The 27398-nt window shown below is 37.6% G+C and overlaps 1 protein-coding gene across 1 annotated transcript; it reads right to left on the bottom strand.

Moving 5' to 3' along the window:
• On the bottom strand, nucleotides 1-26478 carry gfpt2 (glutamine-fructose-6-phosphate transaminase 2). Its single transcript, XM_088603855.1, has 19 exons — nucleotides 26318-26478; nucleotides 22780-22887; nucleotides 21566-21664; nucleotides 20732-20857; nucleotides 20353-20411; nucleotides 19566-19700; nucleotides 16142-16203; nucleotides 12440-12519; nucleotides 8095-8230; nucleotides 7632-7795; nucleotides 5919-6014; nucleotides 5462-5559; nucleotides 4796-4916; nucleotides 4133-4290; nucleotides 3769-3883; nucleotides 3171-3298; nucleotides 2699-2866; nucleotides 2300-2461; nucleotides 1-1531 (listed from the first exon to the last, which is right to left on the bottom strand). Exons 1-19 carry the CDS (start codon nucleotides 26322-26324, stop codon nucleotides 1487-1489), a joined length of 2067 nt encoding a protein of 688 aa, XP_088459981.1. The 5' UTR covers nucleotides 26325-26478; the 3' UTR covers nucleotides 1-1486.
• Nucleotides 26479-27398: the final 920 nt, after the last annotated feature.

Here is a 27398-nt window from a genome sequence, read left to right on the forward strand (position 1 = left end):
GCAATTTAAACATACATTTTATTTTGCCTTTTTCTAAACATTCATAGATTTTGAAAGTCCTCCATAATAAAAACATATAAAATATCTTTTAAAAGGCCATTGATCTGCATCTTTAAAAAAATACCCAAAAGCATCACTCACAGTTTTACGTAGCATGACAACACAATAACAATAATATACATGTCAAGTACTTTTGGTAAACAATAACAAACCACTCTGATTTTAGCAAGCCTGGAAAAATAATTTACCTTTTTATAAATTCATAAATAATCTAAAACACATGATACTAAGACATCTTTGTTAAAAGATTAAGCAGACTGGAATACATATCTGGGGCTCAATGCAGACTTGTGTTTTGCAGTGACAATACTGCCTGAGCCAAAGGCTGTTGTCAAATGAGAAGACGTTTCATACCTCCTCACCACGGTCTCTGCTGCACATTTATTCTGGATATAAATAAAGCTACATTAAAAATACATACAGAAAAAGATCAATAGATCATGCAATCTCATGTTTCTTCACTTCATTTGGTATAATTATTGCATATATGAATCTTCTGACGATACACATCTCTCTCTGTATCGACTGAAAACAGTAAGCACTTGCTTTTATTCTAGACCAAGTCAGGCCTTCTCTTGCTACAGTGGTTTGAAATTAAGGCTGGGGGTGTTCAACCTGACTCTTTTAGTTGTAGTGGAGGAGAGTGTTAAAGAATGTTACAGCCTTGGGAGTCACAGCATGGCTAAGCCTCTATCGTAGAGCAGCTCCGCTTTATAGAGCACCATGTGCTTAAGGGTGGACCACTGCTTTTGATGTTTAAATCCTCAAGAAAACATGCCCACACTTGCTCCCATTATTGTACCAAAAAGCAGACTGATGTACGGCTACATATTGATTGGAACCTGTGAAAGTTTATGCCACTGAGAGCAGAGGATATAGACGTTATACTGTATGTTATGAGATAGCTTTGCTTTTAATTTAGGATAGTAATTTCTATTCTGAAATACATTAAATCCTTCCCCAAATTCATTCCCCTACAATGTACATCATCTGCATAAAACCAGAAACATTTGGCCCTCTTACATTAAATATTGCACAGTATTAATAAAATGTCAATCTAGGAACTACAAGTAAACATCACATTTTCTTTTCCTTATCACTCCTATGGCAACAGAAGTACATAAGGTTAAGGCACAAAAAGTAAATTAAAAACTGCATAGTGTTGCTACATTGAAGTGTCAATGTACTAGTTATTGCATTGGCTGGATCAAACCTTGTAAGTCCTGTGTCAATTATAGTGCTGGAAGATAGAGAAAAAGCCCGATCCTAGAAAACTTCAATGATAGACTGTTGTGTTTCAGTTTTATGTAATATATAAATACATGTAAATATCTATAAACATATGAACATACATATAAACACCCAAGACCGCAAACGTTCTTCTTCATTATCTTCCCTCCAATAATTTCCAGTTTGTTGAAGAATATTACTCCACTGTGACTGATTTGGCAAGATTCCGTGGACAGTCAACCTAAAATTTAAAGAGAAATAATGTTACAAATTGTTTCAATAACATTTGAAAGAAATAGTTTAAAAGATAGTTTTGTTTACAATTTATGATGTGTACATTACAGCAAGTAGATATTAGGTAAATGGGTGCATTAGTGGCTAGATTTATGTGATAAAATGCTAAATACCCAATATGAACTGGTATAAACCCTTATTCAATAGAAGCATAAAGTAAAGATTCAATAATGGTCACAAGAGTAAATTCCATAAGGCTGGGGTCTCCAGTCCTGAGCCAGGAGGGCTGGTGTGTCTGCAGGTTTGTTAGGTCTCTTCAAACATCCCAAAGACCTCGCTGATAGTGTAATAAAGTCACTAAGTTTGAAGTCTTTAAGAACATAGGAATGAAAACCTGTTGATACCCTGGCCTTTTAGGACCAGAATTGGATCCCTTGTTGTAAGATTTGATTCATAGAGATGAAGTAGTTCTGGCTCCGCTCACAAGAATGTGAGCCACAACATGACAAGGCACTATGCAATTCACACAGCATCACTATAAAGTGTGAATTTCAGTACATTTTCTGGACTAAATCAATGTGCGTGTCCAGACCTTTAAAGGAAGACTTTAACAGGGGTAGCTTGTTACACACTTTCTAGCATGCCAACATACTGGCTTACACATGGGTACACATGAGTGTTAGGAACAAAGAGCTAAACTTGTTGGTGAAGAGCAAGCAGTCTTACAGTTGTATTTTGTTTAAAAGAGGAAGAATAAAAAGCAGAATGAGCATACATCATATCCACGCAGCACAGCCAGGTGGAATGACAGAAGCTGCAGCGGGATCACACTCAAAATGGCCTGAAGACAATCCACGGTATGTGGCAGCTCAATGGTCTTGTAGGCATTCTTCATGCTCTCCAGGTCGTCCTGACAGCAGAGAATGATGGGGCGTCCCTGTTTGAATAGAAAATAAAATTCTGTTTCGACACATATATAGTTCAGGGCATTACACCAACATGCTGATGTAAAGACAGTGGTTTTACTACAATCAAACTAATTAAATAGTTAACACAGACTGTTTAATCTTTATTCAGTACATAAGACTCAATGTGTAGTGCATTTAATTTTCTATAGATTTTGAGACCAAAATTCAGAGCTGCGCAGCATTGAAGGCATGTTATTTTGCTATACCTGCCGGGCAGTCACTTGCTGCAGGGCATTCTGGCACTTGGTGTAGCAGGCGTCCCTCATGACAACCATGATGACAGGCATGTGCTTGTCAATGAGAGCCAGGGGCCCGTGCTTCAGCTCCCCTGCCAGGATACCTTCTGAGTGCATGTAGGTAATCTCTTTGATTTTCTGCAAAAACAAAGCACACCCACAATTCTTTTACAACTGCACAAACATCACTCCAAAAAGCATAAATAGAAATGGAAACATTGAAATTTATTAAAAATATCTGAAAATAGAACTTTTGCTTATTTTAGATTTAAGTAAAACATTTAGCCCATTTATATATTATGCTGCTTTGCAATTATTAAAGTGCCGCTTTCTGAATGCAATATCACATCTGTGTTCAGAAGAAATCTGATTATGGAAATTTGGCAAACATGGACAGAAAACAGACAGACAGAAAGTTAAAAAACAAGAATGAATAACTTGCCAAGGCTCCTTCCAAACAGGTAGCATAGTTGAAGCCACGGCCCATGACCAGAAGTGATTTCTGCTGATAGAGCTCGTCAGCAATGTCCCTGATCTTCTGATCCAGGCTGAGGACCTCCTTGATGTGCTCTGCATGTAAAAAGAAGACTCGGATCGTGAATCACACTAATAAAAAAATAACTTCTCCCACACTTTTTTTAAGTGTGATAGTTCTATATTATCAAAGATCTGAAAATACTTTATTGAATTTTAAGCAAAAACTTTTCCAAATAAATCAATCATGATTGCTAATAACTATGACTTTTGAATCAACTTACTTTTTATCCAGCTTCTAAACACTCAAATAAATCAAATTGAGAATTTAATGTGTATTTTGTTTGCTTATGCAAGTCTCTGATTTAATCATAATAATTCCTTAGATTTATATAGCGACTATGTACTCAAGTACTGCGGCACACTTCATTATATCATTACAGCTATAGCATAATGCTAAAGCATATTATATACAGCATAAAGTCTCTTTTATCAGTCTTCTATTTTGAACTGAATATCTGAGGAGGAGAGTGTCCCAACACTCAATCCCAAGCAAGAAAACTCACCCGGCAGGACCTTCAGTCCTTTGATAATCTCCATTCTTCTTGTCTGCAAGGAGATCCTGTCCTCACACATCATCAGCCCGAACATGATGAGTGACACAAACTGACTAGTGTATGCCTGTAAAAACACCCCCACAAAACCATCAGGATTGCCCACCCATCCAAGTCAAGAAAATACAGTGAACTCTTGCATGTAAGGTGTTGTTTTAAATGGTCCTGCATTTTTATATGAAATAATCTTAAACCTATGAAAAGTCTTAAAGTGGCTTAAAGTTAAAATATTTTAATTAGTAGGGTAGACAATATAATGTAAGAGTATATACAGGTGAGTTATAAAAAAAACAGCATATGGAATAGTATGAAATACCTTTGTGCTGGCTACGCCAATCTCTGGCCCTGCATTGATGTGAACCCCACAGTCAGTGTCCCGAGAGATGGAGCTGCCAACAGTGTTGGTGACCCCAACTGTGAGTGCTCCCCGCTCCTTACAGTACCTCAGAGCCATCAGGGTATCTGCAGTCTCTCCTGTGAAGGCGATGTATTATATGGTCATGGACAAAAAACAGAATATAAAACTTTGAAAACTCCTAACAAATATTTAGTGAATTGAGTACTGAATTATTGATGGATTTGCTTGATAGAAGCCTTGACCCATTCTAGTCTAAGCTCACCTCAGAAACAAAGCTGAACAAGGGTGAAAGATAAAAAAAGTACAGTTTAATTTACATTTGTAATTATTTTTGCTGTGGTTTTGCCAGTTTTGGACAAATCAACTTCTAAATTTTGTTATATTTTGCTTGCCACATACATTGCATTTTCTGTCAACTCTAAAATTTTCTTTTCAACCATATTTATACTTTTGAAAAACTAAACAGAAAATATTCCCGGTGTAATAATTGTTGACTTGTTCCGAATTCTACTAATTTGGGACGAGAATAATAAATATATACATAGCTATTGATTGATTTCTGCTAATAGGCAATGGCGTCCTGGTGTGGAGGTAGGCATCTCTGTGAGAAATGCAAGGTACCTGACTGGCTGATGAAGAAGCAGACATCGTCTCTAAAGACTGGAGTGTTCCTGTCCAGGAAGTCACTAGCCAGCTCCACCATGACCGGCAGCTCAGTCAGCTCCTCCAGGATCTGTCGAGTCTGTGTCAAGGAGAAGAGTGCAGGTTTACAGTAGAACTCGGTTGTTAATAAAATGAGCCTTAAATGAATTCTTAGGAAAATCTCCACATAAATAGTAGTAACAAACACAAATCCTATTTTGACAGTAAAAAAACATCCCCTGAAATTATATGAAGATGGTCTGTTACTGATATCTATTGATGGCTGCACTGTTTAATGATATCCACCCAGGGTGGATAGCATTAAAAACAACTCTTTCCAGTAGCACCTGAAATACAGGCTTATGAAAACATAGTATGTGTTACTTGTCTGCCCAAGCTTCTCTTTGAATGCTACAGAGCCCCAATTCAGAAATTCATGTTCAACCTACTCAAGCTACTCTGAGTATGGAACGCATGAAACCCAAGTAGCTTTGAGAAGGAGTTTCAGATCAAATGTGCTAACTTCAGCAATATCATTATGACAAGCCGAGAGCATCAATAATCTCATGGGCACAATTTTAATCCCTCTAACGATCACATGAAGATTTCAAGTACTTTACACACTTTACAAACAGTTTCACTTACTGCCACTGCAGCATGGAAGCTGGTGCCACAGCCAATCATGATGAGACGTCGACACCTTTTGATTTCCTTCAGGTGATCCTTCAAGCCTCCCAGAACAACTAAGGAAAAACAGACAGTGAACAGTGCAGACAGGGCTCCTCCTCCAACATTTATAGAATGATTATGAAATTATATTTCTGTGTTGTACAAAAAATAAGTCACTGGAGACAACCCCCTTACAATACAGGAAATACAAAACCCACACTTATCAATGGCTATTTAAGACTATTCATTTTTCTGACAAAACAGTGCCTCATACTTTAGTACAGTGTTGAGGGAAGGACTTTAAGAACATTTTTTCAGTCATTCCTATTTACTGATTTTTAAGATTTGCTCTACCAATAACATTTGATTTAAAAAATTAAAACCATTTACACATGGTATGAAGAAATGGAACAGGAAAGAAAACTATTTTTACCTGTGTTCGTTTCAAAGCAGATTCTCCCTCTCATGGTGTTGACAACTGACTCGGGTTGTTCAAAGATTTCTTTTTGCATGAAGGCTTTGAAATTACCTAGATCAGGGGAAGGAATGTAACATGATCAGCCTTTTCTTATCACATGTGCAGCTGTGCAGGTTATAGCAGGAAAGCAGCTTTTGGAATAATAATAATAACTTCTTACACTTATATAGCACTTTTCTGGACACTCCACTCAAAGCGCTTTACAGGTAATGGGGACTCCCCTCCACCACCAATGTGCAGCATCCACCTGGATGATGTGAAGGCACCAGAACACTAACCACACATCAGCTATCAGTGGGGAGGAGAGCAGAGTAATGAAGCCAATTCTTAAATGGGGATTATTAGGAGGACATGATTGGTAAGGGCCAATGGAAAATCTGTTACACCCCTACTCTTTTCAAGAAACACCCTGGGATTTTAATGACCACAGAGAGTCAGGACCTCACTTTTACATCTCATCCAAAGGACAGCACCTGTTTACAGTATAGTGTCCCCATCACTATACTGGGGCATTAGGACCCACACAGACTGCAGGGTGAGCAGCCGCTGGCCGCTATAATACCTCTTCCAGCAGTAACCTGAGTTTTTTACAGGAGGTCTCCCATCCAGGTACTGACCAGGCTCACACCTGCTTAGCTTCAGTGGGTTGCCAGTTGTGAGTTGCAGAGTGATATGGCTGCTGGCTGCCTTAGAATGGCAGAATGGAATGACCCAAGTCAACCTATAATGTAGGCAAACGTCCCTACAACTTCACTTTTCATGACCCCGTTGTACCCAGCCTGCTGTTTTTAAATCTCGACTTCATACTCTTGAACATTTAGGGTCATATGCAATATATCGAATATAATAAGACACTGGCAACAAATGAACAAAATGCAATTAAACAAGGGAAAAACAGACAACTGTTGTCTGTATTAAGTCAATATTACACAGGCAACTAAGCCCATTATTCACCCATCCACTTTTACACACTTCACACAATTCAGAGTCATTAGGGAATCCAGGGTCAATCCCGTCAAGCAATGTGAGCAAGGCAAGATACACCACGTATGGTATGCCAGCCCATCACAGGACACATACAGTACAGACACAAACATACTCACACCAGGGACAGTTTTCAAATGAACAGTCCAGTATGTCTTTGGACTGCTGGAGGGAACTAGAGCACCCACGGGAATCCCATGCATCATAAGGGAACATACAAACACCACACAGACAATACCCCTGATCGGGAATTGAACCCAGTGCCCTGGTGCTGCAAGGCAGCAATGCTAACCACTGCAACACCATACTGCCCTACTAAGCTCATTATTTAGATTTTTAAAACTAACTCAATACAAATCGTTAAAAACAAGCTAATGCTTTGGTTTTTGTACAAGTCCATTTCCCATTAAATTATATTAAAAGCAAGAATTTTTCTATCATAGTATATACGGTTTGAGAAATTTTACAAAAATATTTTAATTACTGTGTCATTCAGTATATAGTTAAATGGCGCTTTAAGATCAATCCATTCACAGAGGGCATTGTAAAGTGCTGACCAAAAACCCTTACCACAGTTAAGAGGGGAAGTTTTCACCACACCACTGGAAGAAATCAGTTAAGCCCAGGAAACCAGAAGCCTTCACTCTGCTACATAAGTAGGAAATATAGGAATGACCTGCTGACCTTTCATGATCTGCTGAAGCTCCATCTGCAGTGTCTGGATGACCCTGACTGGATCCTCCCCAGCTGAGCGCTTCATGCGGTGGATAGACAGCTTCCCCTCAACCACAGCTGCAATGTCATCATCCTCCAGGTAAAGAACCTTGTTGGTGTGTTCAATGATAGCGCTGTAAGAAAGGGAGAAAAATCAGCAACAGGCAAACATCAGCAAAGCTCTTTAGATCAGGTTTCATGGTGGACATAAAGTAGACCAGAATCCACCAGCATTAGTCATAATGCTGTTTTGCATGCACTGATTCAACAGATATTCGGAAAACTACGGGGTTGTATATTGTCTTTTCATTTTTATTCTTAATTTAAAATAAATTTAGAAACTGCAAATGATTCTTCCTCTTTTAAACTCAGGCTAATCAGCTCTGACTCAATGTTGTAGTCCCAAACATTTCTGAGCCTATGTTGAACTCACCTGGCATCTGAAGCAAAATAGTATTCCACAGGTTCCACGTGCCCTGTGGATTGCAGACAGTTGTCTGAGTTGTCACAGTTCTCTGCTTGCCCACTATTCCTGTAGTTCTTCTCATTTAAGTCCTCTTTGAAATGACCTGAAAGGGCAACAGATATCAGTGACAATGTGTACCTACAGGCTACCTGTTGACTGAGGGAGGGAATCTAGTCTTTGGTGTTCAGAAAAAGAAGTGAAACTGAAAAATAAAATCAATTATTCTGGTCAAAGCACAGTATTATTAAATTCCTTCTCATGTCTTATCGGCATGTGGCTAGAATGGTTATTTTATAATGAGGCTTACACTTCTTGTATGCTAGAAATTCACAGCTTTTCGTATACTGTAGATTCAACCAAATTACTGCGTAAGCACCTTAGCACCCAGGTGGAGAATATTCATACTGTGAAGCTTAAATAAATAGTTCAAAGGCCTTTTTCTTGAGGACATCAGGCAAGTTTGCATCTCAGCTATAATTCATTAATGATTGTGTGACATTTTTACTCACAACATTCAAAACCAACTAAATTAGGTTTTCATGCTTTCAAGATCCTTAATGTTGAAGGATTAAAATAAGTTTATATACAGTATGACTCATTTGACCCACAACTGCTAGCGATAAAAAATAATGCCTAGGCTTTTAGGTCCCTTGGCAGACATAAAAGACCGTAGTAGTTCTTTACAGCCTACATGACTTAAGAGTTATTTTATATTCCATTTTTGTGCACTTAATCTGAGCTGTTATTCACACATTTTCATATACATCTTTCATATACTGCAGCCTGATCAAATATCTCTTCAAGGCTCGGAAGAAAAAACACTGATACACAGAAGTCTAAAGATAGAAATCAGAAGAGAGATTTGTCAGCCATTTTAATTGTAGCAATTGTTTCATCTAAACAATTTTTTAGATGAAAAGTAGATCAAACTTTTATGAATTGTTTTATATATTGTATATTATATATTATATATTGCCAGCAGCCATATCACCCTGCAACTCACAACTGGCAACCCACTGAAGCTAAGCAGGTGTGAGCCTGGTCAGTACCTGGATGGGAGACCTCCTGGGAAAACTAGGGTTGCTGCTGGAAGTGGTGTTAGTGGGGCCAGCAAGGGCCGCTCACCCTGCGGTCCATGTGGGTCCTAATGCCCCAGTCTGGTGATGGGGACACTGTACTGGAAACAGGCGCTGTCCTTTGGATGAGATGTAAAACTAAGGTTCTGACTCTCTGTGGTCATTAAAAATCCCAGGGTGTTTCTTATAAAGAGTAGGGGTGTAACCCTGGCGTCCTGGACAAATTTCCCATTGGCCCTTACCAATCATGGCCTCCTAATAATCCCCATCTATGAATTGGCTTCATTACTCTGCTCTCCTCCCCACTGATAGCTGATGTGTGGTGAGCGTTCTGGTGCACTATGGCTGCCGTCACATCATCCAGGTGGATGCTGCACATTGGTGGTGGTGGAGGGAGTCCCCATTACCTGTAAAGCGCTTTGAGCAGAGTGTCCAGAAAAGCGCTATATAAGTGTAAGCAATTATTATTATTATATAAGCAGTAAGAGCATTTGCCAGGATCCACTACAAAATAAAACGTTATTTTTCAAACAGTCAAATTTAAACGATTTTATGAGAGCTACTAAAATGAAAAAATAATCAAATAACCTCTTGAGGAACATGAAGAAAACATTGCATGAAAGAAATTAATCTTGCTTTACATTTGCTGTTATCAGCTTTCTTTTGAATGTTGATTTTGTAAAATTCTACCTTGTGAAAGAAATGGTCCCATTTCAACTTGAGGGTCAAAGATACAGTAAGAACACAAATGGAAAAAGGTATTAAGTATCTCATGTAATTTTACATGAAATTAAAAATGTGTACTGTATCTCTTTTATCTAATTTATCTCAAATTATGTCTCTTCAGAATTTCTAGGAAAAAGGTTAGACAATCTACTAAACATACCACTAGGTAGAACATAATTAATTTCAAATGTAATAAGTTCAAATTGAACCCTTGTTTGTTTTTAAAGATATATTTAATTACAGCCAGATGGTCAGGGTTAATGCTCTTGCAGATTATCGAAAAATACATATTATTAACAGTATACTACTTTAAAGAAGATGTTATAAAACATGGGCAGTGCAATGGCTCTGTGGCTAAGGATCTGCGCCTGTGGCTGGAAGGTTGCTGGTTCGTATCCTGCGGCCAGTGGAGGAATCCTACTCCGTTGGGCCCCTGAGAAAGGCCCTTAACCCCAACTGCTCCAGGGGCGCTGCATGAATGGCTGACCCTGTGCTCTGACCCCAAGCTTCTCTTCCTGTCCGTGTGTCTCATGGAGAGCAAGTTGGGGTATGTGAAAAAAGACAGATTTCTAATAAAAGAAATTGATCTTATCTCTCTCTCTTAAAAATATACAAATGAAAGCAGGCCATTTGGCCCTTATTAGTTTTCTAGTAGTTAATCTGTTTGAAGATCTCATTTCTCCTTTTCCTAAAAAAAACTTTCTTCAACAACTTGGCTGGATAGCTTGTTCCAGAGTCCCACAACTATGTGTGTAAATGACTGCCGCCTGTTCTCAATTATAAACGTACTTCCTATAGCTTCCACTTGTGACCTCTGGCTCATGTTTCAATGTTCATGCTAAAGAAGCCTATTGGGTTGACTTTGTCAATGCCTTTGAGAGTTCTGAATATCTAACTCAGGTCTCCTCGTAGGTTACTTGTTCAGGACTAAAAAGGCTCAGTTCTTTCAGACAGTTAGAGTGGTTCTTTCCTTTGATCCCAGGGATATGTCTGGTCACTACTCTCTGGGGTGCTTACACAGCTGCAATATCTTTTTGCACCATGGAAACCGACAGTTTCCAACACAATGTAAATAAAGCACATACAAATTGAATATAAAATCTCTTCATTTAAATTTAGTTTTAACAGCATATCCTTATATTCAGTTTTTTTTTCTTTTAATGTTTACTGGCTTCCCACATTGTCTAGATGCAAAAGGATATATAAAATATTAAAATTGCTCTAGGTAGGTTCTAAAAACTTTCTTTTTCTCTTATAACAATATAATCCACTTTTGTCTTTAAATGTCCTCTGCCAGGTGTTTGTCCGCCAGTATAAATCTTCATGAATTCCCTTAACTTACAGTATCATTCTATTTTGATATCATGAATTTGAATTCAACATGAATTTGACAACTTTACTAACTATATTTCTTGAAAGTGCTTTAAGAGCTTAAGAAGAAACAGTTTAAATTTACAGTTTAATTTAAAATTACTTAAATGGCTTTATTTCTGGAAACAAAAAATTCTAAAGTAACCAAGTAAAAAGAGGGAGTCTTGCGTTTTTAGCCATGCTTTGTTATTAATTTCAACATGAAACAGAACCCAGGAGGGAACTCAGGAGGATATACAGTGGCAAAGAAGTCAGTACATTTGCAAGGATGATCACTTCTCCCACGAGACTTCAGGGGCATAGAAAAAGCACAGTCGTAAAGAGGTTAAAAGGTTAGTCCTTCGCTTTTAGGATCATGTGGTGATGCAGCGCAACCCTTTCCCCCAAAACACATCACTGCAGAAAGCAGGTCAATGCCTGGATAAAAATAAAATTCCACACCTAGAGGGATTGCAGCCGCTTGGCTTTCAGATGTTAATGGTGCTTTTGCAATACAATCACTAAGGACTGAGTTCGAGGGAGCTACAGGGAAGAAATTAGTTTAGAGTAGCTAGTTCGGGCAGAAAAACAAAATAGAAGCAGGGGTTAGTAATTTATAAAAACTTACTGGACACATTTTATGCATTTGGCCTTATGAAAACTTGCTATCTATCACTAGCTGCATAAAATCAAAAATAACTACACAAAGTGACAATTTCTCCTTAAACATGTTTCTCAATCTATTGCATCTTAAATATATATTTTATATAATACTTATAAACATGTATATATATATAAGAAATGTATGCAGAGTCATTTTCAGTAATGGATGAATCTATGTTATGACTAAACTCTCAGATAGCCCCAGGTTGAATATTGGCCTCTCAAATAAGGGAAATTCCAGAATGTTCTTCAGCATCTAGTAGCCAACAGGAAACGTGACTTATGATCTGAATGTCGCTAAACCTTCAGTTGGGTTTCTGCCACCTACTGTCAAAGCTTATGAATCAATATTTACATTTTTCCTGTAATGTTGCGATAACTGATTTGGCCATCAGTGATTTTTTCTTTCATTTCTTTCAAAACAAAAAGATGTTTGTCAGAACCTGGAACATTGCAAGTTGGAAAACAAAGGACAGGTAGGAAATTGCTGAACGTACCGTTATTGTACTGAATGGGGATATGTTCACTGGACAGCTCATTCTTGCTGCGCACACCTATCAACAGGGGGCTCCCTCTCCTGCAAGAAAGAAGACAAGAGGGTTACGATTTTACTTGTACAAACAAAACAGAGCAACTATTTACAGCACAGCTTCCAAACCTCCATGAAAACGCACCCGCATACATTTTAGGTACCAGCAAAACCACATCCTTTCATGAAACTGCCATTCATGCTTGCTCTGCAAATTCCAGTAAAGAAATAAAACATAAGTCTTTGTGTCCGTTTTTTCATCTTCAAAAGCAAAAGTCAGAAAAAGCACATATTACAGCTAGAATTTAATTTAAAACTACAGTAGAAGAGTTTGCTGTGAAATGATCAAATTACCTTACTTCTTTCTGTAAGACATTAATATATATATATATTACTTCAGGTGAGTAGCTGCATCAGCTTGAGTAGTCTGCAAAGTTACAAGTAATAAGTACATTCCATGCTGAAAAGAGAAGAGAGAAAACACAACATTTAATCTGTGAAGCCTTATTCATGTGTGAAGCCGAATGTTGTGTTTTCTTTCTTATCTTTTCAGCATGGAATAAACCTATTACTTGTTCCTATATATATTACTTTCCCACTGCTTTTAAAGTTATTAAGAGTAAGAACAGAGCAGTAGTAGACCTTTTCTGTCATTTCAAATAAATCTACCGAAGAAAAAGAAGCTATGCGATAGACAGTAGCAAGCAAGAATTCAGGTAGTCGGAGCTGGAAAACGATTGTTGGCCAGTCTCATCAAGAATGACTCAGGAAAATCACTGAATGCCAGCAAAAACACAGCAACTAATGAGCCACTGGTCAAGGATATAAGCCCTTCCAGCTTTCTTAAGAAAACACAGTCATTTCTGTATTTAAAAAATATATATAGGGATTAGGCCTAGCATGTAGCACAAAGAAAGGGGGGCTTGTGTCTGAAACAAACTGTTAAGCCCTTCTGTGGGAGAGGTTACATTCAGATTTATAAAGAAACATCATGATGTGGTTGAGGATAGGTTTGTGTCCACCAGATGAAAAGGTCTTTCTGCTTAACCACTTCTTTATTGTTCATTTATGTTTTTTTGTGGTTTGGACCACTTGAAGGAGATAATGAAAACAGTTGGTAGGTGAAGAAACTGATTTTTGTTAACTATGAGCCTCTTCAGTGCTATACAGCCCATTTCTATTGTGCACTCAATGATTATCCCCACTCAGTTTAAACATCTTTGGACAAGACGACAATTATCTCCCTCGTTTTACGACAAGCGCACTTGGAGCCTCAGCTGCAGCAGCTCATGTTTGTACAAGATCCTGGCCAGCGCACATGAATGGAGCCCATTCACTGCTCCCCGCACTGGCACAGAAAGGAGGAAATTAACTTCTGTCCCAAAAAGACACGACTCCAGCCCACGCATTTTATCTTCACCAGCACAGGGACTGACATCTCAACTTGTTCAGAAGAGATTTTCGCCCAAGAATAAGATGTTTAAGGATTACTTCTACTCCAATCAAATGTTATTGAAACAGGCCAAAAATAATTATAATGAAATAAATAAAAAAGAATAACTCGAGTAAAGTTTTTGATTACTATCTTCTTCACTGTTTACATTTATACAGTAACTTTATTTATAACTTGACTTTAAGACTTCTCAGGGAATTTATAAAGAACAGGCAATATTACAGCCTACACACAACTTAACAAATACTGTAGAATAAAACTGATTTTTTGAATATAGTAATAATGATAATAATATTGATAATAATGATAATAATATTGATAATCCTGTGTTGGGAAATGATAGCAAATACAAACTAGTATGCTGAGTATATCATTCCAAGGAGCAACAGAGGTAGGAAAAGTTCTCAGGGGAAGTGGAGGATGTTATATCAGACTTGGCTCTACTAGAAGACAGATAGGGATTATCTTTGTTGTCTTAAAACTCCAAGGTGCGACATCCAGAATTGTATCACCAATCAAGAAGATTCAGAATAGTATAATTCTACAATTGTTCAATTGTTTTCTGGGAATTAAGGGTATTCAGGGCGCCATGGTGGTGCAGTAATTAGCATTGTTGCCTTGCAGCAGTGGGGCCCTGGGTTCAATTCCTGACCTGAGCTGCTAGCTGTGTGGATTTTGTATGTTCTTCACATGTTCAAGTGCTTTTCCTCCAGTTGCTCCAGTTTCCTCCTACAGTCCAAAGACTGTAGACTGTTATTTGGCTTCTGGGAAAACAGGTTCTGGTGTGAGTCTGTGCATACTGCATATCTCTGACGGACCTGTGATGGACTGGCAACCCATCCAGGGTGTATCTTGCTTTGAACCCACTGCTGGTTGGGATAGGCTCCAACTCACCCGCAACCCTATCTGCGATTGGCTTAAGTGAGTAGAAAATGGATGGATGGATATTTACAGTACCAAACTAAAACTGCTAAAGTGATTTCATTCACAGATGTTATATCATTCACAAAAAATAAAACCTTCAACCAAAAAGGCTTACAAAACTTCCTTTGGAAAATTCTCCTTATGGTAGCTAGAGAATAGGCTGCTGATGTCAAACTTAATTTACCGGTCACTAGTATGAAAATTTGCAATCAATGAAAAAATGCACAAGCCAGTAGAAAATACTTTGGCCAAATGCCTTGTCACCTTTGACCTTACGTTCAAACTTAGGTTGATTAATGTTATTTTTAAGTCCAACATTTTTTACAAGAATGCCACAATTCAGCAAGATTCAGCATGATCTTGAACAATTTCTAAGGGAAAAACACAACATTGCTTTAATCATCTAATTACCTTATTTCCCTAAAACATTATTGCTAATAATTATCTTCCAAATCTAAAATTAGAAGATCAATTTAGAATAAGGAAATGACAAAGTTCAAAGAGGTTAGTGGGACTTCTTTGGAATTTTTTCAATTTCTTACTGTTCCACACAAAACATTTAAAATTAATTTCATATAACATACAAATACAGTATATACATTTCATCATAGAACTGACTGAGGCTGTCCATAGTCAATGTAATAAAATGGTGACACATGCAATGCACTATGCAAAAAAAAGCACATTAAAATTTAATAACTTGAATAGACCACAAACTTTTACTAACAAATTTGTTATTTTCTGTCAACTTGTGCCGTTTTCTTTTACCTAACAAAACCTTGCTGCAGAATGAATAACAATAATTTTGAATTTGTATATCAAGCACAAAAAACAAGCTTTAAAAAAAATTGAAACAGTATTCCAGTATTGCAATGTAACATCTGAGACAATCTCGGGGAGAGTTGTTGTGTAATAAACAAAACAGATTTTCTTGTTAACTGTCCTTTGAAAAAGTCTAATTTCATCCCTAGTTATGCATCTTTAAAGCTGAAAGTGTTTCTAGAATATCTTTTAAGGTAAAACAGTGCATAAAGTCACAAACAAAACTGTGTTAGTTGACAAAAGGGCACCAACAGGAATGGTTGGGAACGGCATTCCTGCTCCTTACTATAAAAGAAAAAGAGAGTGCACAGGTGCAGAAAAAATAGGGAATGACTGCAAGTATATGAAAACAATCTCAAAGTTACAGGTCAGGCTGACAGCACCAGGAAATAGTGTCATTGTGTCTGTCCGATTCCTGTGCGATACCAACATGTATCAAACTTAAAAAGGAAGAAAAAATGCTGCACTAACCTGGTGGCAACAGCTTCATCTGGGAAGCGACTGCTCTTGAACACCAGCGCAAATGCACCTTCCTGGAAATGGAACAGAACAGCATTTTAATTTAAAAACTAAAGTTGCTCAATATCCAAAACAATTAAAAGGGCTTTTTCTGAACCTTGCACTGCTCCCCCCACCTCTGTGAGCAAGGCTCCTCTGGGCTGCTATCAGACCACTTTCTCTGGGACTAGAGCCAAGGAGAGATCAGTAACAGTGGAGGTAGTAAAGTTGTGAAAGGAAGCAAAGAGACTGAAAAGTTGAAGAAATAAACCCCCTATTGTAAGGCATCTACACAGCTCTCTGCATATTCTGATAATATACTGAGCATTTTGGAGAAACAGGGGGAAATAAAAATTAACCACCACTTTATCTGGCTTTAATTAGCTAAATGAACACTGTAGAATCTACCCTTTAATCCTTTCTGAATTTACAACATGATTTAAACAAATCTGCACATTAAGAAAAATTGATTTAGGTATAATGAAAATGTCAGAATTATTTTAAAATGAAAAAAAACTAATGTAATGAGGTTATGATAAAACAATACACATTAGATATAGTATCTTGGAGCTCGAAGTTTCACAGCAAATAATTTAATGACAATATATAAGATGGTCAAGACAGCATTTTAATAAAATTACATGTTTGTGTCATCTCTGTGTCATTTTTCCCACTGAATTTTTAATTATTGTTGTAAATTAGAGGGTCTGCTGCACCAACAACTTATGCCTGCAGCAATAATCTTCTGATGGTTTCTGTTGCCAGGGTAACTTAACGACAATTTACAAGTAACAGACACTTGTGTGCCACAACTGCTAGCAGGCATATACCACTGTGAGCTGGAGTGAATTTGGAAAATCATATGTTGGAAACATATACTATAATTTTCCACTTGTTAGATTAATTTTGTAAACACTAAATTCCCACACATTCAGCAGGCCCAACAAAAATGAAAAATATGCACTCCAGGTGATGCTGCTTTCATGATTATTAAACAATTTTGAATGTTAATGAAATTAAAATAGAACTTTTGTGGGAGAAAAGGGGTGCAATTCAGTAATTCATTCTTCTAAAAAGTGTCCCAAGACTAAGGCAGACAACAACCCTCCTAGGCTTAGAACATTGTACAGTTCTTAATCATTATAAAACTGAGCTCCAAAACATAATGTAGTAAACCTTGCCACATAATATTAATACTAATTAGGAAATAAGGTGGGCAATGTTTAGCAGTTGTATGATAAAGTGCTGAATATCCCACTATAAGACTATAGTGCATTCATATAAAAAAAGTTACTATTAGTGTTAATTTTCATGCTGTCTGGGGAACACTTTGTCTCCACATCCTGCTTCAACTTGCAGAGTTGGGTTCTACAACTGATCCTGTTTTGTTTGCCTTGCCGATATTCACGTGTGCGAAAGGCCTACAATGAAAGCGAGCCCCCCTTGAAAATTAAGGCATTATTTACCATGTTGTGCCACACAATCAGAAAAAAAATCATTTATTGCCTTCAAATCAGTGAGATTCAGATAAGTTAAGTGCACCATTACTTGTACATGTATAATACACTTATTAAGCCATTTTGAAAATCAACTTGCCTAAGTAAAAAAAATACAGTTTCTGTCAAGAATTAGCAAGGCAATAATCTAGAAAAATACAGTAAATTAAAAATATATAATATTATATAACATATGTTTGCTTTTTTGATGTGCTGGCGTTTGGAAGTTATTTTGTTTAATGGAGTTTTAATGAAAGTTCGAGAAGGGTGAAGGCAGCTGAACTAATTAAGCTCAGTTAACACAAATTGCAACTAATCCTAACGCAACTGCCTCAGTTCCCATATTAACCACGTCTCCCCTCTCCTTTTGCTTGCTCGTTTTCACATCCCTTCCTCACTGCTCCTCCACCTCCACCTTTGCAGCTACACCTTGGTCACCTTGTCACTGGGATGGGGAATCCTAGTCTCCCCGTCCTATGGCCAGGAGGTTGGCCCTCAGCCAAGCGGGTTAATCCAAAGTTTTCACTAAATACAATAAACCATTCTACCGTTTCTTCAGCTGCTGTCATTCCTTGTGAATTCTAATTTGGTAAGAATAGCTCTTTATGAATAAAATAATACTAACTATTAAGTTAGTAACTATTACTAACTATAAGGATAAGGGGTCCTGAGGAAAAAATACTGTACAACAAGATAATAATGAAGGAATAACACTATTAGATGTGTATTCTCATTACTATAGCTCTTCATACATTTTTCAAGGGTGCACATCTGTACATGAAACACCTGCTATCACCAGGTTACCAAAAAAGGTTATATTTTATTCAAAACAGTAGGCTTATCATCCAGATTTTTCACTTCATTTTCCACTCCTTTCCAAGTTGATACTTTCTTTTACTTCAACAGAGATGACAAAGACATGGTTATTCTCCATTGCCGTCAGGAAAATGAGAAAAGGATGATTTCCTAGAGATGACAGCTGCCATAGTGCACAGAAACATAATTAGTTTAAATGTTCACACTACAAGGCTCTGGTTATTAAATCTCACTGTCTGGATGAAGAAAGCACCGCTTGGATTAGATGTGTAATGTGAGGGTCTCTCATAGGACAAAACTAGTGCTTGGTTAAAGTACTGCACACTGTATGGATGAAAAAAATGTCCACTTGGCTTCAGAATGAGCTGAGAAAACTCAATTATCAATCCCTAGAACCATTCTATTTGTCCACAATTTATTAAAGACAGACTGGTGAAAGTCAAGAACTACAAAATCTCCGTGAGATCTGAAAAACTAAAAACACCAGTTTTAAACCAGACCTTCAGTAAACCCAATATTGCACACAGTTTGCAACCATACTGTACTGGTTGTACAATTTTGCTCCTTCAGACAGTACGTACAAAAGACTCTTTTGTTGTAAACAGGAATTATTTCATTTTAGAAAAAATATATTTTTCTGCTTGAATGTTCAGTTTTGAAGATAGTTGCTGTATAGCTCATCAAAATCTTATTTTGTTCGGTGATACACATGGTAGTTTAACACGTTGACTTATTTCTGCTAATTTATTTGGAACAGAAAAGGGACTACAACAGTTAAAAAAGCAAAAATGATGGAAATAAGACCTGATCAGGTCAAAATTACTACACTGTAAATTGTCTATGGGGTTTGGTGATTAAAACTAAAATATATAGACCAAGAACACTTTCACCACAGGTGACTTTTTGTAGACTTCTTAACAGGACTCTCAAAGAATGGTGTTGTAGTATGATGTTCTTCCTCAAACTATATTGGCGATTTTCATCATAACTAATGGAAACGTCAAAACAATCTTGTCTAGTCCATTCTTAATTCAAAGTCACAACACCTAACACAATATCCAGACTCTAACAATTCACCCACTCACCAGCTGCTGAATGACTCTCTCCACCAGTGTTGAGAAGGATATGTCATCTCTCTCACGGTTGTCGTACAAGTACTTGATGAGCTTGGGAATGACCTCTGTGTCCGTTTCTGACTCAAACTCGTATCCCTTTGACTCCTGAAAAGCAGGATTTTGGCTCCACATTACAATAAGACACCACCTCCACATTATCATATGCTCCTGTAAAACCTAAGCAGGCTCTGAAGCCACTCCTTCTCCTCAAGAAAAGCAGAAGGCAGGGCTGATCCCCTGACATATGATACAGAACAGAAAGTGACACAATGAAACTACAGATCCACCTTGCTCAGAACCTGATGTACATAATCATGCAGCTGTGACAAAACTCGATGCAGGAAAGTCTGAATGGCTATCATGCCTTATTAAAAACACCGTCAAGCTATGCTACAGTTGTTTTGTTTTCAGTAGGGACCCTTTACATGTTTTTCACAATGTATTTTCTATTTTTTTTTATCATCTTGTATGTAGGCATTTAAAATAGTGACTTTTTCTTTCTTATGGATAACAGTGTACTACAACAACTCCTAATAATGAAGACATATTCATGATCTCAGTTCATGTTTCTCTAAAATATACTTCTGTATAAACATCTGAGGGAAAGCTTAACAGAATGATCTGATGATGTGGGGGTCTATGTTTTTAAAGCTAAATTATAAAGTTAGCAGTATTCAACATTTTATTTGGCAAATAGACACCACGTTTTATTGTATGTATGACACATTTACACAATATTACACATACAGTATCTTACCAGGTATTTCTTCAGTTCTTTGTAGTTGGTAATAATGCCATTGTGAATCACCACAAATTCTGGAAGAATAAAAAAACGAACCATTGGGAGGTGTGATATGTCAGCTTCTTTTCTCTGAAGTCATACAATGTTTTGAAGCCAGACTGTAATCCTGTTCCACAGGTTTCATTTCATTCTAAACCTCATCACGCATCCACCCTGCCTATTGAGCAAGCTGGAATTCTCATTCTTAAGAAACTGCTCCTGATCCCCTTCACATATTGCCAGTGTCTGTTTCAATCCTTTCAAGACCTCTTTCCTAATGCACTGTGCTTTCAGTAAATAGGCATGGAACATGATTCTCCAGACTGGTGTGCGCATCAGGTAAAAGGGCACTTACCATTGTTTTTGTCCGATCGGTGCGGGTGGCTATTGAGTGCGCTGGGTTCGCCGTGTGTAGCCCAGCGGGTGTGGGCAATGCCAAAATGGTTGTCCAGTTCAGCTTCCAAGTCAATAGTGTCTTTTTCTGGAAAAAAAGACCCATATTTCATGTTCCATAGGGATATGCAGTTTCAGGTTTGTTTCTAATTGTTAATGGAACTGTTCCAAACAAGGCCTGATGTAGACTAGATTTCAAATTTTCTTTCCTCATTTCACAGCCTCATAACATAAAACTGCAGACTGACAGGCTGCAGAATATGTCAAATGCTAGATAGAAGTTGTCTGTTTCAAGGCAAAATCTTTTTTCTAAGAGGATTTTCTAGAGACAAACTTTCCACAGTTAGAGCTGTTCTTTTTTCCCCATTTCACAATAAAAAAATATTTGCTGGGTTATTTAGAAACGTATTTTCCCCATCAACAAATAAAGCAACCAAAAAACAAAATGACCTACTGAGGGTGTTTGAAAACTGGTATGCAAAGAAAATGTTCCGATATCATCTAAAATAGATTTTTCAGTGGCAGTTTTGACTATAAAATTAAGGATTTTAGAAATTTTAAAAATATTAGTTTTTATAGATATTACATATTTTTGCATATGAACGGCTCAAAGCTGCCACCGTATACAGACATGCCACATTTAAACTTTTCCCATAATGCAGCTTTTGTCAGGTAGCTTGGCAGAGAGTGAATATAAATTTCCTTAGCTAAATATTGCACTGGGTATCATTTCAATTATAAACAGGTAAATAGCTTTAACTGTATGTAAAAGACAAAAATACACAAATAAACTTACTGTATAGTTCTTCATCCAGGGCTTTTACTTTCCCTCTTTGTTTGATGAGACAGATGTGGCCATCCTTCATGTCTTTGTATGGACCATCCACAGCAATCCCTGACGATCACAAGAAGTATAGCAAGTCTTTAGTGAGTCAGAAGCAATATTGTAGGGATCATATTAGTAATGCATAAAGTTAATATCAATAAATTGTAAAAATTACTAGCTACTCTTTGTGAATAGCTCCTAAAGTGGAGATTATTTTCATTTTATTGTTCTACTGTATTTAGATACCTGCTAATGACAGGGTAGTATATTTTATCAAAATATTTTATTGCTTATTTTAGGGCAGTACATTTTTGGGGGATTTCATAAAGTCAATAGCCTTGTATTTATGTGTATTAACACACTAGGCAAACACACAAAAACCTGTTTGTTTTAAAGAGATTGATGACATTGAAGAGCAGTCAAAAGGCCAAGTGAGGCCTTCCTGCAGGTGTGCACATTACGGACAGAAAATGAACTAGTGTTCAAAATTCAGTTAACATACCAAAATTTTTCTTGAGCCCATCTTATAAACACCCACATAATCTAATTTTGTACTTATATTTGCATATAAAAATTACACATGCACACAATTGTACAGGAGGATAATGTGTATATATATATAACATAAAAAACATTATGGGAAGGCATGGTGGAACAGTGGTTAACTTTGCTGCCTCACAGTGTTGGGGCCCTGGGTTTAATTCTGGACCTGGGGTGCTGTCTGTGTGGAGTTTGTGGGTTCTTTCCATGTTTGAGTGGGTTTCCTCCAGTGCTCCGGTTTCCTCCAACAGGCTTCTAGGAAAGTGACTCTGCTGTGAGTGAGTGCATGTCTGTGTATCTGCCCTGCAATGGGCTGGCATCCCATCCATGGTGTATCTTACCTTACACCTGTTGCCTGTCAAGAATCCCCATGACTCTGAACTGGATGAAGTGGTTATGAATGATGAATTAAAATTGTAGCTTCTCACACTGGGGGGATGGAAAGTACTCAGGCTAAGCAATCTACAGCTAGTATCACAGGTCTCCGCACCCCTGGCACTGTGTACAGGTACTGTGTAAATGCTTTTCAGGTGAAAGGATTTATACTCCCATCTACGAGCCTTCAGAAACAAGGATTTAACGCCAAAGCATGAAACACTTGAAACAAAGTCATGGAAGGGAAAGAGGACATAGAAGAGTTGTACCTGCAGAATCATACCCCCTGTATTCCAGCCTCTGCAATCCTTTCACTAGTGTCTCAAAGATCTCCTTCCTTGTCCGCGTCACCCTATGATTCAGGTAGGCAAATATCCCTGCAGAGAACATTGAGGAAAGATCACTTTTCCTGCATATCCATTATTGCACAGAAACAACAACAGCAGTATTTCTATACAGTCTACATTTTTTATAATACACTTCTCACCTGAATTATCCTCTTTAATATTTTAGTTTTCTGTTTTATTGGCAACATCAAAATCTCATAATACACATTTTGAAAAACATGAAACAGTAGATGTTCGCAATTTTTGTTCTGTACCCTTTTTCCATTTTATAAATAAAATTGAGCAATGATTTGCAGAAAAGATTGATTTAAAGGAGTTAAATCCTCTAGTTAAAGCCTAGGTGTTCTTTTAAACTGCTGGCACTAAGCTGGTAGAAAAGAGAATTTTAAATGCTACAAAATGTGCGAATTGTGCAGCACAGCAAAAGAAAAGGCTGCCTTGACACTCCATTTATACAAATGTTCTTAATTCTTGCTGCACTTGGAACTAAGTGATCTGACATCCTGTTTTTTTTTATAATATCCCATTAAGCACTGCATTTACATTGTAAAACAGTAACTGCACTGAAGCCCACTTTGTATGTCCTCAAAAACATGCACTACACTTACATTACAGCAGAAGTGATTTACTGTCCAATTTCTCAAAAATATTTCTGAGATTTTGTGATCTCAAAGATGATTGCACTGTAGATGTAGCACAGACAACTGGCCTTGGTGAATAAAAAACATCAGGGGATTCTATTTCGCAACGAGGACCTTTAACCAGGCCTGTTTAAAATTCAGCACTGAAAGATGAAAATAGGAATTTGCTGCAAAAAAAGTATTTAGTGCTACAAAAATAGCTTTTAGTTTTTAAGGAATTTAAAATCCAAGGTTGAAGGCATATTCCTAAAATTAATACTGGTCTAGATTGACCAAAAGACCTAATCTCACTTTAAACCTCTCTTAAATAAACAAATGTTTTATACTACAACTACAGCTAAGACTGATAGGACAAATAGATTCACTAGAGAAGTGTGCCAAACAATAACTTTTATATGAACAGACTACCAAAAAAAATATGTGTTTCCCAGAGCTCAACAAAGCTATTTTATTCCATTTCTTGAAACACTTTCCTATTTCATGTATTTTTCTAGTGATGTGATGATAAGGCCTGATAAGTACAAGAAAATGGCACAAATCATGTATATACTGTACTACTACATCACCAAGTGATTACATGACATAATTCCTCAGCATATTTATATAGTCACTCCATAGTATACATAGCAGAGAATGATGCACACCATTACAGAGCTCCAGTCGTACACACGTGGCTAGCACATTGAATAGTTAAAGCTTTGTGGCCTCTCTGGGTACTCCAGTCCTAGATTTTCAAACTTTATAGATCTTCAAGTACACGGAGTATTCATACATATCCGGACTTGCATACATACTCAACCGTTTGGAATTTTATGGAAAAGCACCATAAAAATTCACCATCACGCCCTTTTAAGCTGCAAGAAAGTGAGGCCAAAGAATTAGCATTAAAGCTTTATATATATATATATTGGCTCCTCTTGTATTATTTGTTTCCTGTCGCTGTAAAAGATGAGGAAACAAAAAATGGAAAGTTAGCAAGCCTCCTGCATTATTTTGTACCCTCTTTTTGACAACAAGTGACCTAGTCCAGCCCCATCCTGGTCCTCGTACACATTACAGAACTGTGCTACTCCCGTTAGGCTGTTCCATTCCAACAAGTTCCCGAACACCATTCAAGACACCAGCAAAAAAAAAAAAGATTTAGCAACACAGACGGGACAAGCACCTACTGGGCATGTAGTTCTGTAATTTCTGAATTATTAATGCAACTTTAGTGGTATCGTTCACAAAATTAAGTTTAAAGACCTAATATGCACATACAGCAAAAACAGGGAAACATGACAATGATCTTAAGTATGCACAGTATTTTTTTCCGGTCCTAGTAATCTCAAAATTTATCCCACAAAAAAGGCTCTGTAGTCACCACTCTTATGTCGCTCTTCATGCACAATTGACATCGGAATGTTGGTTTTATGTACATTACTACTTGAGAGTGGACCGTGAACATAATTACGACCAAGGTCTCGTAGTGATCTTAAAACCGGACCACAGATTATGAATCGGTTTGTTATATGCCAGCCCCATGCACTCTGTAGCTAGTGTAGCCGGGCAAGTGCTGAAGAACCGTGTTTATGTTTTGCCCAGGAGAACAACCAGGCTGGACTGTGTACCTCTGGGCTGCTGTTGCAAGCTACTGCTGGCATAATCCAAGCAGTGTTTCAAGTACCTGAACTCGGAGCATCAGGGCGACAAGCTCATCACTGTCCGAGTCTACTGAGAAAAAGTAATGATTTAACATAAAAGGAACACTTTTGTCAATTTCCCATTAACTTCGCTTGCTGCATGAGAAATGAATCTAGCCTGCCTGTTTAAATACGTGTTAGAAGAGAACGTCGTTTTCTACATTAAAAATTACATCAACAGCGGCTTGTTTTGAAAAATGTCACTTGAATGCCAAAAAATGTAGGTGAAAAGCACGCAATGCCGCACCCGAACAAGACGTGAACGCGGACCTGTATTGAAATGCGGACGTGGAGCCGGACATACATCCTATTACCCTCCTGTCTGTGTACTGTAAATTTACTGTTCTAACAGCATAAACTGCATATTGAAATTATCAGTTTGCTGGCAGATTGACAACCATGTCTTGTCCAGCTCAGCCCGCAGTTATTGCCTCGGCTGCAATCGTCAGTATCGAGTGAGTTCTAGAGATTTACGCTTTATCTTTAACAAAAAATAGACGTGAAAGTCGTCTTTTATTTATATACCCAACCGATCGTAGTGTCAATACGAGTCGCTTTCGAGTTGCCTGAAAAACTTTTGACACGTAACCTACGCAGATCTTTAGCCTTCAGTTCGCCACAACTGCCACAAGATACAAGTCCTGGTATCAGCTAATTACACCTATACCGGGATCAAAAGGACATGCCACAATATCAGTATGTGCTATAGCGAAAGGAAACCTTCGACACAGAGGAGTTTCAATATTTTCCCGGAGCTCAAAAATTGATATTTTAACATATGACCATTCTTCAGTCGTATAACTGTATGTTACCAACTTCACTTGCAATGTACAAAGAGGGCAGTTTCTGCCACAGTTAAACGTTTTTGGATTAATCAGAATAGTCCAAATGTATTTAAGAACTTGTACCCTACATGAAACGCGACTTTGATTCACCTCAAAGAAATAGTATTTAAGAAACAGAACATCAAATCAAATTGTGACATAAAGGTCGTGATTCCGCCAATCTTTTGACAATTTAAAAATCCGAACAGTGATTATCTGGGTAGGAGAAAGGTACGACATAGTGAACAGCGTCAGTCACCGAAACGTGGAATTGTAAGGAGTGCTGTGTCAACCTCCTTTTCGGCCCACTTACCGCACATTGTTCCGATTTCTTCTTGGAAGGTAAATTAATCTGGTCCTGGGAATAAAAAAAGACTTCCTTCTACAATCCAGTAACCGCTCACAGACAGAATCCGAAAGAGCTGCGAAAGTCGCCGCTGCCTCGACTTTTATTTTCAAGCGCCTTCCAGAAGGCGGGTCCTCACGTGTTTCTAAGGTAACCGCCGGGCCAGCCCCCTCACATCATCAGCGCGGCAGAGCCAGGACTGCAACCGCGAGCCTATGGAGAGGACTGACCCCGTCTGGCACTCGCGGTGCTGGGAACATCTGCAGTCCCGTTCGCTTGGCGTTCCTTTTTTTTCTTTAAAAACACACTTTTTTTTTGCTTTAATGCCATTTACATAATTTTGTAGATTTTGCAATCGTCGATTGTGAACATTTCACTTTTTTAAATTTTACGGACGTGTTGAAGTATAAACATATACAGTATATCAGAACTTTTTTTGTATTTGTTTTTGAGCATTTGTTTGTGTGAGAAGAAAAAAATGTAACTACCTGAAAATCAAGGGAGTGGGATTTCATAGATATTGCCGCAGTTGTTTTTTTGTCACTAAGAAAATATATTGTGACGATATTAGACGATATCTAATGGGGGGGGGTACGTAATTATCGCGCTACTTTTAAAACTTAGTACTGTAGTTATATGTTAAGTCCCATATGAGCTAGTTCTGTTGAGCAAGGTAGTTTTCTAAGATTGCTTTAATAAAATAGAAAAATAATATTTATCCCAACTCAACGAGTATCTGTCATGCATATGCTAATGTCCAAACAGGGCTGTTCGACACAATGTTCTCAATGTGATAATTACACAATGCCTACCCCAAGGCAGGGTGTTAAAAATGTTTTAAAGTTATTTCACTAATACCTACTGAGTATAGCTAAACATGAATCATACAGGGTTTTTTGCGTCACAAGACTCAATCGTATATTATTTTAAAGAAAAACGAACCGACTGCCAAGTCAATAGATACAGTCGTTATTTCACAGAAATATGAATGGTGTTTGGGTTTTTGTGTAACAGTATAGAAAAATGTTTTTTCCAGGGGAGATTTTTC

Source organism: Lepisosteus platostomus, chromosome 13 (genome assembly GCF_059453375.1).
Source record: "Lepisosteus platostomus isolate fLepPlt1 chromosome 13, fLepPlt1.hap1, whole genome shotgun sequence".
NCBI classification, from domain to species: Eukaryota; Metazoa; Chordata; class Actinopteri; order Semionotiformes; family Lepisosteidae; genus Lepisosteus; species Lepisosteus platostomus.